We start from the raw sequence: 17,192 nt of genomic DNA on the forward strand, positions 1-17,192 counted from the left end.
TGCTAATGACTAAATAATCCACACACAAAAAATACTTGGTAATATTTTATGTTTTTAATCAACTTCAGAAGAAAACCATCACATAAGCAAGCCATCCCAGTGCTCCCAGTGTGCTTTAGTTTCTTCCCCATTTTCAGGTTCCTGTTATGTGTTTTACATGCATGTAGGAACACAGAACCCTGGGGAAAGAGGAACAGAACCAGAAAACGTGACGTATGGTTTCTTCATGCGTTTGAACTAGTTCTGAAAGCATGAAGCGAAATGGGACCAGCGCATGATCCGCTCTGTGTTCCTGTTTATGGAGTTTCCTCAGCAGCTAGCTCACCTCCTTCCTGTCCAGCTCCATATCCTGACAAACGGGCCGCTCAGACACATCCCGACATTACTGCAACCTCACTCCAGCTCTGACATAACCTTCGGTTTTCACGAGACTTTTCTGATTTATGTCGTGGTTTAACTAGCGGGGGAACTTCAGAAAGTGGTTCAGCATATTTAAAGCTTCCACTCTCAGTTATACGCTTTCTAGTTCTTTATTAACATCCATTTCCTTGGTCAAAGTGATGGTGTTCACATCATGCCGATGTTTTCATAATCTGGATCAGAGAAGAACCAGGACCCTTACAGTGTTATATTTTCACACATTTTGATTTTGTTCAACACAAATTAACATGTTTAGAATGTACAAATGGGCCATTGTGCTAAAAATTACCCAACACAAAATCTTATCAAGTATTTTTTGGTCCTGTTTCTAGAGCAAAAATCTTAAGACACTTAAAATAAGACAAAATTAACTTACAAGTTACTTTTCAGCAACATATAGGAGCTTATTTTAAGGAAAGTTTTCCTTAATATTGATTTTAAACTACTTCCACAGGCAGATTATTTCACTTATAACATGGGAAAAATATCTTGTTATAAGTGAAAATCAGTGGAACTAGAACTTGGTTGCTAGGCGATGGGCTGGGCTTGGCTGGCGTTGCTAGGTAACACAGGGCCCCTTGCCAATGGAACTGGCACTTTTTCATCAAGGTTAAGGAATTATTGACTTACAACAAGCTCCTATGTCTTGCTTAAGAGTTAATTTTAAGTTAGTTTTGCCTTATTTCAAGTGTACCAAAATATTTCCACTCAAAACTAGGCAAAAAATACTTTGTTTTTGCAACACATCAACTCTGACCCACAATATCATTCTGCCACCATCACGTTTCACTGTGTGGGATTGTATTTTTAAGATTACATGATTTGTGGGATTTTATGCCAATATCTGAGATGTTCTGCAAACAAAATGGTTTACATTGATTAAAAGAAACAGAATTAATATCACATTTCGATGAGTGAATTTAAACATTTTAACTGGAACAAAATTTCCATGAAATAGCCATTTTTGGAAACATCTACAGACCTTTCAGAATCAGTTTTAATGACTGAGATTATGAACATAAGCAAAGGACTTTGACTCAGCATACAGATGTAAAGTATAAACATTAGGGAGAAATAAAATAAGGAAAAATATGTTGGACTTTTTGCTGCCTTTTTTTTTACCCACAAAGAAATATGTTTGACCATTCAACATGCTGATTTGTTTCACAGTAGAATCTGTGCATCTGTAAACTCAGCAGTTTTTTTTTTTTTTAAATATTGCCACACAATTCTCATGAATACCGTGTTATTTCCCTCCACAGATTGCAGAAGGACGTACTGAAATATGCCATTTCTGTGACTTCTGCAGAAATATAATTGGTTCAAATGCTTCAAAAGCATACAGTTCACCGTTTCCAGAAACATAAACACAAACAAGTTTAACAAGCATTTCTATAAAATTTTATTGATCAGAAAAAAAAAGCATCCACATATCCAGATGGGTTTGATGAATGAAAATTTGTTCATAACACTGAATGTGCAGGAAAAAATAAATAAAAAAAAAAAAAACTTCACCAGGTTGGAGAAAATGACTGAAAATGTAAAAAAATCATCTAAATGTATGTAGTTCTTATTTACTTGAATTCTTACTAAAATGGTGATTCACATGATTTAAAAAAAATAGTTCCTAATTTTTACAGCAGTTTAATCACCTTTTTTAAAATCTATTGTGCGAATATGTCAGCACCTTTGCTCGTAAAATTCTCAGTCAAAAAGTTAGGAAAAAAAAAATCAAAAATCAAAAAATCTGTAAAATAAGGCAGTTTGTGTTCATAGTTAATTTGCATTATGTTGTTCTTCTCTTTTTAAAATAAAAATACGAAATTATTTGAAATATATAGTTCCGTAGCTTCCATCAACACTGTTTACAAGATAAAAACTAAGATTTTTGTAATCCTCATCCTGAAACTGGAAGTCTGCAGGAACAATAAATACAGAGAGAAATGTTTTGATCTGGTCAGGCTGAGCTTCACCTGGACTGGTCCTGGTCGTACCTGCAGGAAAAACAGAAATCATGATTAAAATATTGCAGCATCTTGTTTTTCCAGCCATTTTTCAATATGGCTGAAAAACGCATCACTATTAAAGCGTTGCACACCAGTTGATAGATAAATATTGTCGAATATCTGAAATTCTGCCAAACTGGTGATGTGAGCTTTCCTATTTTATGCAGTTTTCACTTAATGTTTAATTTTTATGTGTTATGAGGCAAAACCTTAGACTGCTACTGCGCCAGTAACTCTACAAGTTGTTGCTAGGCAACCAGAGAATGACTGAGTTGCTAAGTAACCAAAGAATGAGTGAGTCAGTTGTGCAGTTCTGGATTGAATATTCTGATAGAATCTTCTACTTATTGAATATTCTACCAGACATGTCTAATAATGCACATGTCTATCATGATATACATTATTGATTTATTGACCATACTCATCTTGTCGTTAGTGTTTTTAGTTGGGAGTTAAACTGTTAGGTAAATAATCCTTTGCATTTGACTCACTGTAGGACGCAGTCTGGGATCTGCACATGCTCAGTGGGGACGAAGAGAGAAAGCTCCTGAAGCGTGTTGACGAACTGAAGCTTTCTGCTGAACTTGGAGCTAAACAGAGACAGATAAAGGATTGTTGGTTTTCTGCCATTTTTTGCTGTTGGAAAAAGTGAAGAAGATGATGCAACAAACCTGATGAAGGGTCTGATGATGGTGGCGATGATTTTGATGTACCAAGTGGGATGGACCACATAGAAACCCTTCAGGTTCTTCCTTAACCTACAAATAAATAACACATTTTAGAGTCTATTGATATCCAAACAGATAAATTCATCTGCTGTGAAGCCTACACTGTAAAAAACAAAGTCTTACCACATATTTTTGGCTTAGTTCCTAGTACACTTGACATAAGACAAAAATAACTTTAGTAAAATAGTGGAGCTTGTTTTATATAAATCTATAAATGATCCCTCCATATTGATGAAAAAGTACTACAGATGGCAGATTAACTTATAAGATAGTTTTCCAATATTTTAAGTGAAATCCCACATTTTAACTTAAATCTTTCTCATCTTGTTCCACTGGAAGATCATTTCACTTTTTCATCAATATTTAGATATAATTGACTTAAAACAAGTGCATAATACTGAAACTAAACCAAAAATACTTGGTCAGATTTTGTGTTTTTGCAGTGGATGATGTTAAACTCATAAAATGTAAATAACCAATATATGAGTAGTTTACTCACATTGTACATCATCTAAACATTTAAGATGTAAACTAAAATATATGACAATTAAAATATCAGTTAATGTAATTGAGTTTTGTAATTTATCCTTAGTGTTTTTGTTGGATCTGCTTAATTGACTTAAATTAGCTTTAATTTTTTTACTGTGGAGAAAGTACTCCCTCTACTGGCACACTACTGAAATAACAGTTTAAATGAAACCCCAAGACAAAGAGGTGGACAATGCACATCTTAAATTGGATTTTCATTGTTTACTACAGTTTACTTTAGATCGGTTTGCACAATTAAAAACACAGATCAAAGATATTAAGAGATAAATAATAATAGCACTGCAAGAAGAGGAAAAAGCCCAATGGACTTATGAAAACTTCCACAGAGAGAAAATTTTAATATAATTCAACAATACTATCCTTTTCACTAGTTGATCATAAACTTATGAAATACTTGAAATATTTCTGTTTGTTCTCATACTTAAATCAATATTGCAACTTTAAGTTGTTCATAAGGGCTATAATTAACACACATTTACCACATTTTAATGAGACCAAAGAGCATATTTTCTCCTATATCTTAATAAGTAGTAGCATGATGTGATTATTTGTCAGGAATCATTTATTGGTGCAAAAATAAAGAAATTAACCTAAAAGGACTTATTGAAAACCTCACAGCAAAAACACAAAATCTTATTTTAAAGTATTTTTGGTCTAGTTTCCAGTGCAAATATCTTGGTGTACACTTGAAATAAGACAAAACTAACTTGCAAATAAATTTTCAGAAAGATATAGGCACTTATATTATTGGCTAAAAAAATTACTAGTTCTACTGGCAGGTTATTTTATAAAAATAAATTTTTTCTATGTTATATTCAAATAATCTGCCAATTTCCAAGTTTCATCAGTATTAAGGGATTATTCATTTAAAGAAGCTCATGTCTTGTAAAGTTACTTAAGTTAGTACACTTCAAACAAGACTAAACTAAGATATTTGCACTAGAAACTAGACAAACATACTTGGTAAAATTTTGTATTTTTGCAGTGCAGCCAGGGTCTGACGTTTCGATGTGTTGCTGTTACCTGCGGTCGATGGTGGTGTAACACTCCTTAAGCCAGCTGATTCCTGGGAGTTTTTCCTTCTGCCCTCCAGCGCAGAGATAAACTATCACATAGTTTTCTGCCACCATCAGCTCCAAAGTCCCAATGACAAACCTGACAGATGGAAACAGAAACAGTAAAGAATCCAATAATCAATCAGTAATCTGATCAGTTTCAGCGTCTCACCTGAAGAGGTTGTCCATCACATACTGGTAGTTCTCCAGACTGTTCTCCGGGAGGTAACAGGAGGAAAACACGATTATGTCATCCCCACTGTCTCCATAGTAACCTGACAAATGGCAGCCACTGGTTAGGTTAACAGCTAGCACTGCAAAAACACAGAACCTTACCAAATATTACCTATTATTTTGGTCTAGGTTCTAGTGCAAGTACACTTCAAACAAGACTTAAGTAACTTTTCAGCAAGATACAGCAACATTTTTAGCAAAAATGTTTGTTCACCTTCTTGGATATTTATTTTAATCCCTTTTGTTTATTCATTTATTTAATTATTCGTTTCCATTGTAATTGCTCATTTTTAATTTCTACGAAAGGCATAAATAAAATCTATTTTTATTATCATTATTGTTAGAAAATACTTTGTTAATCCACAATTTGTTAACAAGCTACTCCATTCAAAGTGTTAAATATTTGTAAATATACATATCAAATCCATTTAAAAAAGAGCTTTTTTAAAGTAGATAATTAATAATAATTATAATATATATAATTATAATAATATTGACTCTAAAGTACTATTTCCCTGCACCGTTACCTAGCAACGCCACCAAGCCCGTCACCTAGCAACCAAGTTCTAGTTCCACTGGCAGATTTTTTACTTTATTTTTTCACAAGATATTTTCCCCATGTTATAAGTGAAATAATCTGCCAGTTGTACTAGTAATTTTTCTTCAGTGTTAGGTTCTTGCTTTGCTAAAGCATTACTTGTAAGTTAGTTTTGTCTCATTTCAGGTGTGTTAAGATATTTTGCACTAGAAACTAGACCAGAAAAACATTTGTGTTTTTGCAGTGTGGGGGTTAATTAGGTGTTCAGGAAGTAGGTCGAACCTCCGTGTGACAGAACTCTGAGATACGGCTCCAGGACGCTCATGTCGACCCTCGATTCCTGAGGAGGGTCACCTGTTGTGAAACAGCGCCACCTGGTGCCTTTGCTGTCCACCACATCCTCCTTTTCCAAGGGTCCCAGTCCAAACTGGTCAGGCCCTGGTAGAGAACCAGCTCCAGAGCCCGATCTGGATCTGGACTCAGACACTCTGAGGCGATGCGAGGCCACACCGAGGCGCCGCATGTCATCTACAGAAGAAGAAGATGTGAATTTGCTCATGTGACGTTCATGATTTGTTCCCTTCAGTTACCTTCCAGATCCAGGTCATAGAGGGGGAAGTGCAGGGATTCACTGTCGGACGGCGTGTCCAAGGCGTCCAAGTCAAAATCCAGTGCCGTGTCCTCTGCATCCTCAGGTGACGGGGAGAGAAAGGTGGACTGTAGGTCATCAGACTTGATTGACTCACTGCCACCTGGATGAGGAATGTCATCATTTTAAAACAGGCTGACACAGAAAGACGTAAAAAAAAAAAAAATATATATATATATATATGCTAAAACTGTCACCTAATGACACACTCAGAGTTGGAGCTGCCAGCACTTTCTTCTTCATGTGTCGTTCCCCAGTCAGATCCAGACTGCTGGGCGGGACTGAGGACAGAAATGATGGTCAGGATGTTTACGTACAATAACACCATCAGGAATAAATATGTACTTTTAGGTTTTTCTGTTCTAGCCAACGCTGAACTTCCCTTCACTGCATAAACAAAAAATATTAAGAAATCACACCTTATACTTTCTACTCTGATATTAAATAAAAGTTAAGAAAAAAATAAGTCTTACCAACTGTTTTGATCTCGTTTTTAGTGCAAATATCTTAATACACTTGAAATAAGAGAAAACTAACTGATAAGTAACTTTTCATCAAGCTATAGGAGCTTGTTTGAGTCATTAATTCCTTAATATTCATTTTAAAAAGTACTAGTTCCACTGGCACTGTGCCGTTACCTAGCAACCCCAGCCCGTCGCCTAGCAACCCAGTGCCAATTCCACTGGCAGATTATTTCACTTGTATGGCGTGCATTTTGTAAGGTTACACAGTAATAATTTGCTTTATTTAGTCTGTCATAACGAAAAAATGTGGGTGTTTGGCAAAATCATATTTTGGCATTTCTACATTTATAAATATTGGAGTTCAAAACTAAATATGTAATTCACAAGCTATTTAGCTTATAAACCATGTCTTTAGCTTTCAAATTAAATAGCTTAAATAGTTAGCATCACTTTAACCCAATATTTTTAACCACTGTGGAAAATTTTCAATAAACTCACAATTATAGATTAGTATGGAAAAGTGCAGGGATCTGTTGGAAAAATTGGAGCAACTGACATAATTTGGCAGTATACAGATGAAAACTGCATTGATTTGATTGATCTAATCATATTTAAGCAAACAAATGTTATCTTGAAGGTTCCATTTATGCATCGCATCGAGTCTAGAGGGCCACCCAAGAAGCTATGGCGGGCCGGATTTGGCCCGCGGGCCTCGAGTTTGACATGTGACGTAGAAGAACTGGACTGAAAATATAAATGCATCAGAAGTCAATAAAACTTAAAAATAATAATAATAAAAAAATAAAAAACACTTTGAGACGTATACACCAGTTGTATGATGACAGAAAGCTGTACCTGGTCTAGAGCTGCTGGGTGTTAACGGTTTCTGCTCCAATTCATCAGATTCCTCAGCTGAACAAAAGAAACACAGGAAGTCAGTCAAGAAACTGAGGAGGGAGAAGGAAAAAAAGCTGGTAAACTCACTTGTCTGGCTTTCAGACAGCTCCTGGAGCTTTCCTGGCAATAAAAAAAAAAGAATAAAACTGATGAGAAAAGACATTTCTCAGGTTGGGATTTTAAGGAATCTTGCAGCATTTCTCACCCTCTTCATCTACAGCAGGTGCTTCTACTCTTCCTTCCTCCTCACCTTAAAATAAAGGACATCTGAAAAACCTGCAGATCATTTTATAGATGGTCCTCCTGTCTTCAAAATGATGATGGTGAGATTTATGCCTGTTCCTCTTACCTGAGTCCCTATCTGGTATTGCCATGAAACCACTTTCTCTTCCTCCCATTTCTTCGTCTTCTGTTGGGAGACATTTTCAAACAAGTTGGATTTTTTTCAGATAAAGTTTGATTCTTTTGAGATTCGATTAATGGTGTCTTTTGAACATAGAGCAAATATCACTCAAAAGATTAAAAAAAAAAAACACTGTAAATACACAAAATTAAAAGTATGGTCTCGTCTCGTTTCTAGAGCAGATATCTCAGTACGCTTCAAATAAGACAAAACTAATTTACAAGTAACTTTTCAGCAAGATATACAAACTTATTTTAAGTCACAACATGGAAAAAAATGTTGTTAATCAGTGGAACTAGTTCTGGTTGCCAGGTTACGGGCTGGGCTTGGCTGGTGTTGCTAAGCAACGGTGCAGCACCCATTGATTGTGGAACTAGTACTTTATTCATCAATATTAAAGATTTTTTTACTTGAAATAAGGTCATATTTTTCTGAAAAGTTACTTGCAAGTTAGTTTTAACTTAATACAAGATATTTATGCTAGGACTTAAACCAAAAATACTTGGTAAGATTTCATGTTTTTGCAGTGCACAACATTTTTCTTCATACCTTTGTTTGGGTAATCCAATATGAAACTTGCATTTAAATGACAACTGAATTTTAATCTTCAGATAAACTTCACTTTTTGAATGAAAGTTCTTGAAGATATTAGGTATCAGATTATATTAGGATGCATGTTTCGACAAAAATGTAAAAAAAAACAAAACAAAAAAAAAACCTGGCTCTGGTAGAGCTCAGTAAACCTTTTATTTGCGATGATGGTACAGAAAGACTTTTCTACATGCTTCTGATGTAGCATTTCCTGGTGGTCATGGACGACATTTCTGCTGAAAAGTAAAGGGAAGTGAACAGCTGATGGACCTGTCGTTGTGGTTCTTGTAGTAGACATGTTTTCATCTGCAGCATCTTGGTGGCTGGTTTCAGAGTTTTCATCTTCCAAACCCATCCTGCAGAAAGATACAGTGGATAAAGTAGTTACTTTGACGGTGAAAATTCAAGTATTTTGTACGATTTCTTGTGTTCCAGTTAAATAAAGCAAAAGTAGTGAGGTTGACCTCTGACCTGGATGTTTCTTCTTCATGTTTTTCTCCTGTGGACTCCATGTTGCTTCTGTTCATGGAGGAGAAGATGAATGCAGTCGTTTGCGTTTTGGACTCAGACAGAACTGATGCTGCCGGATTTGGCTGGCAGAAGCAGGAACTTAAAAATGACAGCTTTGCGCCGCGTCACCTTCCTTCTCAAACCTGTTTTCAGTAAATGGCACACATCTAAACCAGTTCCTACAGTCACACTCACAGGAGCAAACAAAGTCATTCTACACATGCATTGCATATTCCTCCTGGGTTTTTAATCCTTCATTTTATTCTTTACCAAGTTGAACTGACAGAACAAAATATAACTAAAATCAGCTTTAAAAACATTTTCTTGCACATTTTAAAGTTTTGTCTCAAATCTAAACAGTATGTGTAATATTTCTGTGTACATGTTTTTATATTTAGGTCATACTTAGAGTTTCATACTCATTTCCTGTATATACAGATATGCATTTGTTAACATTAATACTTTGTATGGAGTAGCTAATGGCTAACAGAAGCATATTTGTATTCAACATCAAGCTCAGATGTTTGAGAAAAAACACTTGGAAATTCCCAAATCTGAAAAAGTCCAAAATTTAGAGAGGTAGTTTGTGATTATTCTTGGAAATTTTCTGGAAAAAATGTGGAAATTTCTGGGGTCCAAAAGTTAAAAATTTGGGAGATAAAAAGTCAAATTTTGAGTTTAACCTAAATAATTAAAAAAAAAAAAAAAAAAAAAAAAAAAAGAAATTTCTAAGGTTTTTCTAGAAAATTTTTCAAACTCTGAAATTTCCTCCTTTTTTAAAGAAAATTTCTGAGATTTTTTTGGCAGAAATTTGCTCCCGTTTTTCTTGTTTTAACCCAGTGTTTCTCAACCCTGGTCCTCACCGCCCGCTGTCCTGCATGTTTTAGGCATTTCCCTTCAGCCACACACCTGAATTGTATCTCTGGGTGATTAACAGGCTTCTGCAGTACCTGATGGTCATGCAATCATTTGAAGCAGCTGTTCTGGAATAGAGGCACATCTAAAACATGCAGAGCAGTGAGAACCAGGGTTGAGAAACACTGTCCCAATATATTGTCATAGAAATCTGACTACTTTCATAATCATTAAAATATTGTGTTTAGTTGACTGCTGAACAGGTAAAAATTAAATCATTAAATAATTTTTGCATTTATATTTAAAACAAAAACATTAAAGTTTGTGGCCCCTGTAGTTCTTCCAACTTGAGATTTTTTAGCCTCCATGACAAACATTTTGGAGACCATATTGTAGAAATAAAGCATTTTCTGATCATTTCAACCAGTAATGAGTAATTCAGACGCCCTTAAATGCTGAAATGACAAACAGTTGGAACAAACTGAACTGTTGACACAAAGCTGGACAAATGTTGCCGCTCTAAGATTTCTGCTCACTAGATCCGAACCAGGAAAACAACAAGCCCAACCCACAACCCTTCCTGCTCTCATTTATATGTACCTCTCTGGCAGAACGCTGATTACAGAAACAGATTGAGCTGAAATGTAAAAGCCCAACGCCACAGAAAAGATTAAAATAAAAGTTTGCTTTAGAGTAGAAGTGGGCAGACTTACAGCAGCTCTTTCAGCCCAGTCGGCCCCGGCAGGTGAGGGGGGACAGGTGAGGAAAGGCGAAACGGGTTCGGGACAAATGGAGGAGATCTGAATCGGAACCAGCTCCACAACTGGTGACTCAGCTGATCCGTTTATGAGCGGACTCTGACACCTGAGCTGTGCTTCACCTCTCTGTCTGCACTTTCAGGTATATAAAGGAAACGGAGGTGTGTTGCAGCAATAAGGGTCCCACCCCGTTGCTGTGGCAACCGTGACTGCAAGCGGGCGTGCCGGGGTGGAGACGGCGGCGTTCATGTTGCTGCCTGCTGAACGAGTCCGCATGGCAAAATATGACACAGCTCGTATTATTGCGGTTTGACAGTTGTGTCTCATGGGGTTGCGACAGACGAAAAAGTTTAAAGGGCATTTACTTTTTAGGAAACAAAAAGTAAAAAAATAAACTTCTAACAGCACTGTTAGAAGATGCTGAAAAGTTTTGTTTCTGTCTTATCACGCAGATAGATTTTCTAAAAGAAAAAAACAACAAAATGTCTGAATTTAAAAATCAAAAAAATTCTGAAGAAATGTCTGAAATGCTTAGAATCATCTCAGAAATGTTCTAAGATTTAACACATTTTCCTTATTATTTGTTTATTTTTATTTGTGGACTGGATTTCTCAATCTGGAACCTGAGTCCGAATTTCGTACCACAAACAAGCAAAGGTGGCATGACAATAAAAAAATAATTAAATCCTTGAAAAAAGCAAGGATATTGCTGAGCTCCAAAAGTCGAAATTTTGCAAGAAATTGCACCAGAAGTTTTACATTAATCACATTTATGAGCTTGAAAAAAACTTAGAAAAATCTCAGAAATTTTCTAAGAAAAACAGGAACCATTTTTAGCTTTAAAATCTGTCAAAAAAAAGTCTAAAATGTGCAAAAAAGTACTCAAATGTTAAGCTTAAGCTCAGAAACTTTATTAGAAAAATAATGAAATGTTTTGAGCTCCACAAGTCTAACATTCACAAGAAAATACTCAAAAATTGTGAGATTATCTTGGAAAATTCTGAGCTTCAAAAATAAAGAAAATTCTTAGAAAAATCTCAGAAATTTTCAGATAAATCTCAGAAATTCTCTAAAAAAAACTAGAAAATTTCTGAGCTCCAAAAATCTAGAATTTTGCTAGCAAAAACTCAGACATTTTGAGGTTAATCCCAGAAATTTTCTGCAAAAACCTTTGAAATTTCTGACCTCAAAATGTGAAAAAACAAACAATTTTTTTGAGATTAAATGTAACTGAATTGAATTCAGATTGAATTGAGTAATTTCTGTCTACTTTTTAAATTCACTTGAGTAAAAATATGTTGAAGTTTTGCCAGTTTTACTTGTGTGTAATTTTTGGTTACTCTACCCATCTCTGTGTAAAAGTAAAACTTTATTTATTTTATTTATATTTTATAATGACAAAATACCATCTCATTGTAAATAAAGTTGGGGTGGAAGTGACGTTGGGCGACTCTCTCGTCACTTCCGACATATTCAACATGGAGTCCAGTGGTGTAAAGCTAAACTTCTGGGAGAACGGACCAAAGCCCGGACAGTTTTATTCTTTCCCTGGCACCAGCAGCACCGGGCACGGAACATCATGCGGCCCGGTTAGACACACACTGTGAGTAGATGTCTGGCTCGGAACCAGAACCTCGTAATGTTCGTAGAAGCCGAACACCGGCTCTGGTTTCGGTTTGATCTCCGCTGCTGTGCTGTATCATCATGGAGAAACGGCTGCTGCTAACCACAGCTAAAGCACTTAACAGTTTATCTCAACATTAAGGTTTACGACGTTATTAAAGCAAACAGACACTTTGAGTTGTTATGTTAATTAAATAATAAAGATGATCAGACATTAGGTAATCTATTTAAATCTGTTTTTTGGCGTTTGAGAAATCGTAACCTGTTAGCTAAGCTAGCTTAGACAGCAGATTGTTGTTCCCAGATATAAAAAGTAAGATAATTACTTTAAAGACAGACTGCAGTCTTTAAAGTAATTATTAAAATAATGAGAAGCAAAACTATGAGAAAAAGCTTATGTTTATTATTTTGTTTTGATTTTTATCCTGATTTCCAAGAGTAGTCGAGTAATATTATTTTACTGTTATGGAAATAAAGTAATTATAGGTGCCTGTTACTATGCCTGTCACAATTATAAATTTTGCTGGATGATAAATCATCCCAATAATTATTAGAATAAATTATAACATTATTTTGAAACCATTTTCAAGTGGCATAATAATGCAAGTTCACCCTCTCAAAGACTAATAAAATTACATTTAGTAAAGGACACGAAACAGAAGATATTTTAAACATCCAAAATAAAACTAGACAACCAAAACCAATTAATAAAACAGAAATAAAAAACACTTTTAACTGAAACCATAAATAAAATTGGTTATGATGTACATGTAAACAACATTTTGCTTAAAAATGAAATTATCTCGTTTTAATTGCTTATTGTGACAGGCTGCCTATTACTGACATATTCTGTGATTAAAATTCAAGACAGTAATTATGTTTTTATTAGCATGAAACCACCCAACTGAAAAGGCAAACACAGGAACACAGAAGTAGATGTTGGCATATTTTATATGGTAACAAAAAAGTAAGGTTGGAAAAGTGGATATTTAATAGTTTTGTAAAATCTTTGTATGCTCCAGCTACGTTACTCACTAGGAATATTTTCACCAAACAATGATATGCAGACTTTATAGACTTTTACAGTCATGTCTATTATTGAATATTTCTTCTTTCTGTTTGCAGTAACCCAATGGTAACTGGTACATCGGTGCTCGGTGTGAAGTTCACAGGCGGCGTCATCATTGCGGCGGACATGTTGGGTTCTTATGGCTCTCTGGCTCGGTTCAGGAACATTTCCCGCCTCATGAAGGTGACGACCGCTGTCGACAAGAACAAGAAAACAGAAATTTCTATAACTGAAAGCTGTCTGTAATGTTTTTTATTTGTTTGTTTTTTAAATAGGTGAACGACAACACCATCCTGGGAGCATCAGGGGACTACGCTGACTACCAGTACCTGAAGCAGGTCATCGAACAGATGGTGTAAGTTCCTCATTAAGGACTAAAAGCACAACCCGCTTATAACCCAAACTTTAAGAATCTGTAAATAACTCAAAACGTCCCAATATGTTCATGTTTTGATCATGTTCATTCACATTTACTAAACAGCAACACATTTCTCATTAGGATGACCAAAGAAAACAGCAATAAATGAGTTCAGAGACTAATATTTTAATTTCAGGGTGTAGATATTAAGATGTCATGTTATTTCAAGCTAGGTGGTTTGTGAGTGTTTTGTTAAATTGGTTAGGTCTGAAGAAGTTTGAGAAACACCACCCTAGATCTTACAGGGACATTAATCCGCTAATCTAATCCTAGAAATGTTCTTCTGGTGATAGAAGGCCGACTGTGTAACCGTCTTTATGTGGCTCTGAAGGTTCAGGTCTGAGCGATCGAATCTGATCGCTCAGATCAGGTTCGATCTGGATAATAACTGCTGGATAATCAGTTATTATCCAGCTGTAATAACTGAACCTTCGCGCTGACTCGGGATCGTTCTGCATGTAAATGTTGTTTCTGTTGTTAGCATCGATGAGGAGCTGCTCGGAGACGGCCACAGCTACAGTCCGAAGGCCATCCACTCCTGGCTGACCAGAGTGATGTACAACCGCCGCAGCAAGATGAATCCTCTGTGGAACACCGTGGTCATCGGAGGTTTCTACAACGGGGAAAGGTGAGCAGAAATGAGTCAAAATTATCCTTCAATATAAGGACTAATTGAGACTAAAGCACCAGACTGAAGAGTTTTGTCGTCCATGTTTTGGTAAAAAAAAGAAAATTATTGAGTTTGTTTTAATTTATCATGTGATTAATTGATATTGTGACCGGCCTGCTAATACTGATTATACTGATTAAACGTGAACCCGCTGCTGCTCTTTCTTCCCACGGCTGCTTTGTTAAATTTATTACCTTCCTAAATGTTTCGTCTTCTCCAGTTTCCTGGGTTATGTGGACAAGCTGGGCGTTGCTTATGAGGCTCCTACAGTCGCCACCGGGTTTGGAGCGTACCTGGCTCAGGTGAGTCCCCATGTGAAAAGAGAAAACAACTTTTCAGAGTTTAAATGTTTTAAAAAATGTTTGTATACCATATAAAAACACATGTAGGATCAAATCTAGTTTTCGTTTTTCACCAGCGCATTCCTTCCGTTTCCATGGTAACGAGTGATGTCAGCAAGGCCAGGCTTTTATTTAGTATTAGGCCACGTTTTTGTTCTTAAATGATGAGAATAAAGTCGTAATTTTATGAGGAATCCAGGATTCCCAGACTATGTAATTTTAAACCCTGAAGTGAATCAGGACTCTGTGGATTGAAAGTGTTTGTTTTTAAATAAAAGTTTGATTTGCTGTGCTTCCAGCCTCTGATGAGGGAGGTGGTGGAGAACAAGGCGGACATCAGCAAGCAGGAAGCCCGGGATCTGGTGGAGCGCTGCCTCAAAGTGCTTTACTACAGAGACGCTCGCTCCTACAACAGGGTGAGTTCAGCTCACGTTGCCAGTCGGACCCAGAGCCGCAGAAAAACACCAACTGAGCTAAACTTTAACCAGGAGCTCTGCCCACACACCGCCTGTGCAAAAACACAGAATATGGAAAGAGACATAAACTTTTAGGAGGTTTTTATTCACTACTCCATAATTACTACATTCATATACCATAGAATATACTTTATTGATCCAGGAGGGTAAATCGCTTTTTAGTTGAGGAGCTACTGTATTCATATTACAAATATAAATGATTTAGAAATGTATAAATAACTGTGATGTAAATAATTTAAATATGACTGAATATAAATAAATAAGTTAAATAAAATAAGAAGCATGCACGTGGAAATATGTTATATATTAATCCACAAATGAGTCCAGATAAAATTTGAAAATTATTTAAAAAATACCATTTGATATTAGACGGCTGTGAGTCCTATGGAGGACAATTTTATTGTCGGACAATATATTATGACTTTGTTACCAGGTATTGAATTTTTCTAATGTAATATTTTATATTAATTGGATCAAATTTGTTTTTTTCCCCCATAGTTCTTGTTTTCTTGCAGCAGTTCCTTTTGTTTTTTTCTTGTCAGAAATGTCTACATTTCTTGCTTGAGGAAATAAGCAGCTTGATGTCAGAAAACTAGACACCAGAAATAACGTTTAACTAAATCATTTTAAGGTCTGATTGAAAAACAGAAAACAAAAATTCAGATTTTTTGTTGATGCATGTTTTTTCTCATGTTTTCTGCGGTTCCTACAGCGCCCCCTGGGGGCCCTTCATTAAAAAGACACTGCTTTAATGGATCTTGCTTATACTGAATGTGGGGATTTAATGTTTTAATGATTTTATTCCAGCATGAAATTGCCATTGTGACCGCGGAGGGCGTGGAAATCATCGGTCCCCTGTCATCAGAAACCAACTGGGACATCGCTCATTTGGTCAGGTACGTCCAGATCTCCTTCTAGACACAAATCCCTGTTGTTGGACCTTTTCAGGATAACTTCATGTTCACAGGGTAAAATTTTACTCCTTGTTTTGTCTGCAGCGGGTTTGAATGAAGACGAGTTGGAGCCGTTTCCCTGCTACGTCAGAAGTAACTTCCCACCATGCAACCTATCTATCCCAGTTTAGTTTCTTTCTGTTCACGTTCACTTTTGTATAATGGAAAAATAAATACAGTAAATAAAAAAAAGCTATTGCAATTCTCATTTTATTTTATTTACTACCAGTTCCTCTAAAAAGACATGAAACTTTTTAAATAAGGAAGTCAACTCTTTTTTTTTAAGGTACAATAAACGCATGTTGTAACAATTTACTGTATGTTATTTTCACATTGAATCTAACTCTACTTTTAATGTGGTTATTTGCTTTATGTAAACATGAATGGTTTCTTTATTTAAAGATTTCAGCATTCATTAAATCAACCATCAGAAGAGTTGAATACATGATAAACTACTTTTTCTCAAATTGATTTACATCAGAGATTCAGCAATGAGTCAAGAAATGCTTCCTTGATTGGCATCTTAACTGAAAGTAAATATCAAAAATGTTTCAAATTCCTAAAACTAAGAACTCCTACTATTTTCACATGATCAATTTAAGTGAGATATTTTATTTCTCATAAATAGAGGTGATCTTTTATTCTTGTTTGATTAAAAGCCAATGCATCAATTGAAAAAGATCAAAATAAGCAGCAGCATGTTTTTTTTCTACTTGTTTTTTCTTTTATTTAAATAAATTTGAATTGGTTGCATTTGAAATTGGAACGTCAGACAAAGAAAACAAAATTTTGTTATTCTGGAAAACCGATCATCTCTACATCTTGATTTATGTAACATCACTTTATATTTAAAGACAAAACTGGAATATTCTCCGTAAACTATTTAATTGTTTAATAACGTCCAAGGTAGAAAAGGAACGATAAGCAGTTGGTATGATGACTGCAGCACTTGTTTTCGTGTTCGTTTCACATCTTTGTCTTATCA

The 17,192-nt window shown here is 35.6% G+C and overlaps 2 protein-coding genes across 4 annotated transcripts; one reads left to right on the forward strand and one right to left on the reverse strand.

The window, feature by feature from the left end:
* Positions 1 to 1,798: 1,798 nt before the first annotated feature.
* Positions 1,799 to 10,805, reverse strand: LOC106932428 (protein prune homolog 2-like). 3 transcript variants are annotated; one of them, XM_015011137.2, is made up of 15 exons: positions 10,613 to 10,805; positions 9,006 to 9,053; positions 8,805 to 8,890; positions 7,890 to 7,949; positions 7,746 to 7,790; positions 7,628 to 7,660; positions 7,499 to 7,555; positions 6,377 to 6,460; positions 6,121 to 6,282; positions 5,813 to 6,058; positions 4,931 to 5,033; positions 4,727 to 4,858; positions 3,098 to 3,184; positions 2,918 to 3,016; positions 1,799 to 2,414 (listed from the first exon to the last, which is right to left on the reverse strand). In XM_015011137.2, exons 2-15 carry the CDS (start codon positions 9,044 to 9,046, stop codon positions 2,390 to 2,392), a joined length of 1,260 nt encoding a protein of 419 aa, XP_014866623.2. In that variant the 5' UTR covers positions 9,047 to 9,053; positions 10,613 to 10,805; the 3' UTR covers positions 1,799 to 2,389. The 3 variants fall into 3 exon arrangements, with proteins under 3 accessions (XP_014866623.2, XP_014866622.2, XP_014866624.2); XM_015011136.2 differs by having other exon boundaries at positions 9,006 to 9,187; XM_015011138.2 differs by lacking the exons at positions 8,805 to 8,890; positions 9,006 to 9,053 and having other exon boundaries at positions 10,613 to 10,804.
* A 1,302-nt stretch (positions 10,806 to 12,107) lies between these two features.
* psmb4 (proteasome 20S subunit beta 4) lies at positions 12,108 to 16,399 on the forward strand. The gene is made up of 8 exons (XM_015011139.2): positions 12,108 to 12,260; positions 13,406 to 13,532; positions 13,625 to 13,704; positions 14,249 to 14,395; positions 14,658 to 14,739; positions 15,078 to 15,194; positions 16,062 to 16,150; positions 16,253 to 16,399. The coding sequence occupies exons 1-8, from the start codon at positions 12,136 to 12,138 to the stop codon at positions 16,263 to 16,265; spliced, it is 780 nt and encodes a 259-aa protein (XP_014866625.1). The 5' UTR covers positions 12,108 to 12,135; the 3' UTR covers positions 16,266 to 16,399.
* Positions 16,400 to 17,192: the final 793 nt, after the last annotated feature.

This window comes from Poecilia mexicana, unplaced genomic scaffold (assembly GCF_051168715.1).
Source record: "Poecilia mexicana isolate PSO_F unplaced genomic scaffold, ASM5116871v1 scaffold_11, whole genome shotgun sequence".
Classification (NCBI taxonomy): domain Eukaryota; kingdom Metazoa; phylum Chordata; class Actinopteri; order Cyprinodontiformes; family Poeciliidae; genus Poecilia; species Poecilia mexicana.

Excerpts from the sequence above, each read along its gene's own strand:
- LOC106932428 (XM_015011136.2), bottom strand. The coding sequence starts at position 9,061 with ATGAACAGAAGCAACATGGAGTCCACAGGAGAAAAACATGAAGAAGAA. Across the intron at positions 3,185-4,726 it reads TACACCACCATCGACCGCAG|GTTAAGGAAGAACCTGAAGG; the intron begins GTAACAGCAACA and ends ATTTATTTGTAG. Across the intron at positions 3,017-3,097 it reads ATCATCAGACCCTTCATCAG|CTCCAAGTTCAGCAGAAAGC; the intron begins GTTTGTTGCATC and ends GTCTCTGTTTAG.
- psmb4 (XM_015011139.2), top strand. The coding sequence starts at position 12,136 with ATGGAGTCCAGTGGTGTAAAGCTAAACTTCTGGGAGAACGGACCAAAG. Across the intron at positions 12,261-13,405 it reads GGCCCGGTTAGACACACACT|TAACCCAATGGTAACTGGTA; the intron begins GTGAGTAGATGT and ends TTCTGTTTGCAG. Across the intron at positions 14,740-15,077 it reads TTGGAGCGTACCTGGCTCAG|CCTCTGATGAGGGAGGTGGT; the intron begins GTGAGTCCCCAT and ends CTGTGCTTCCAG.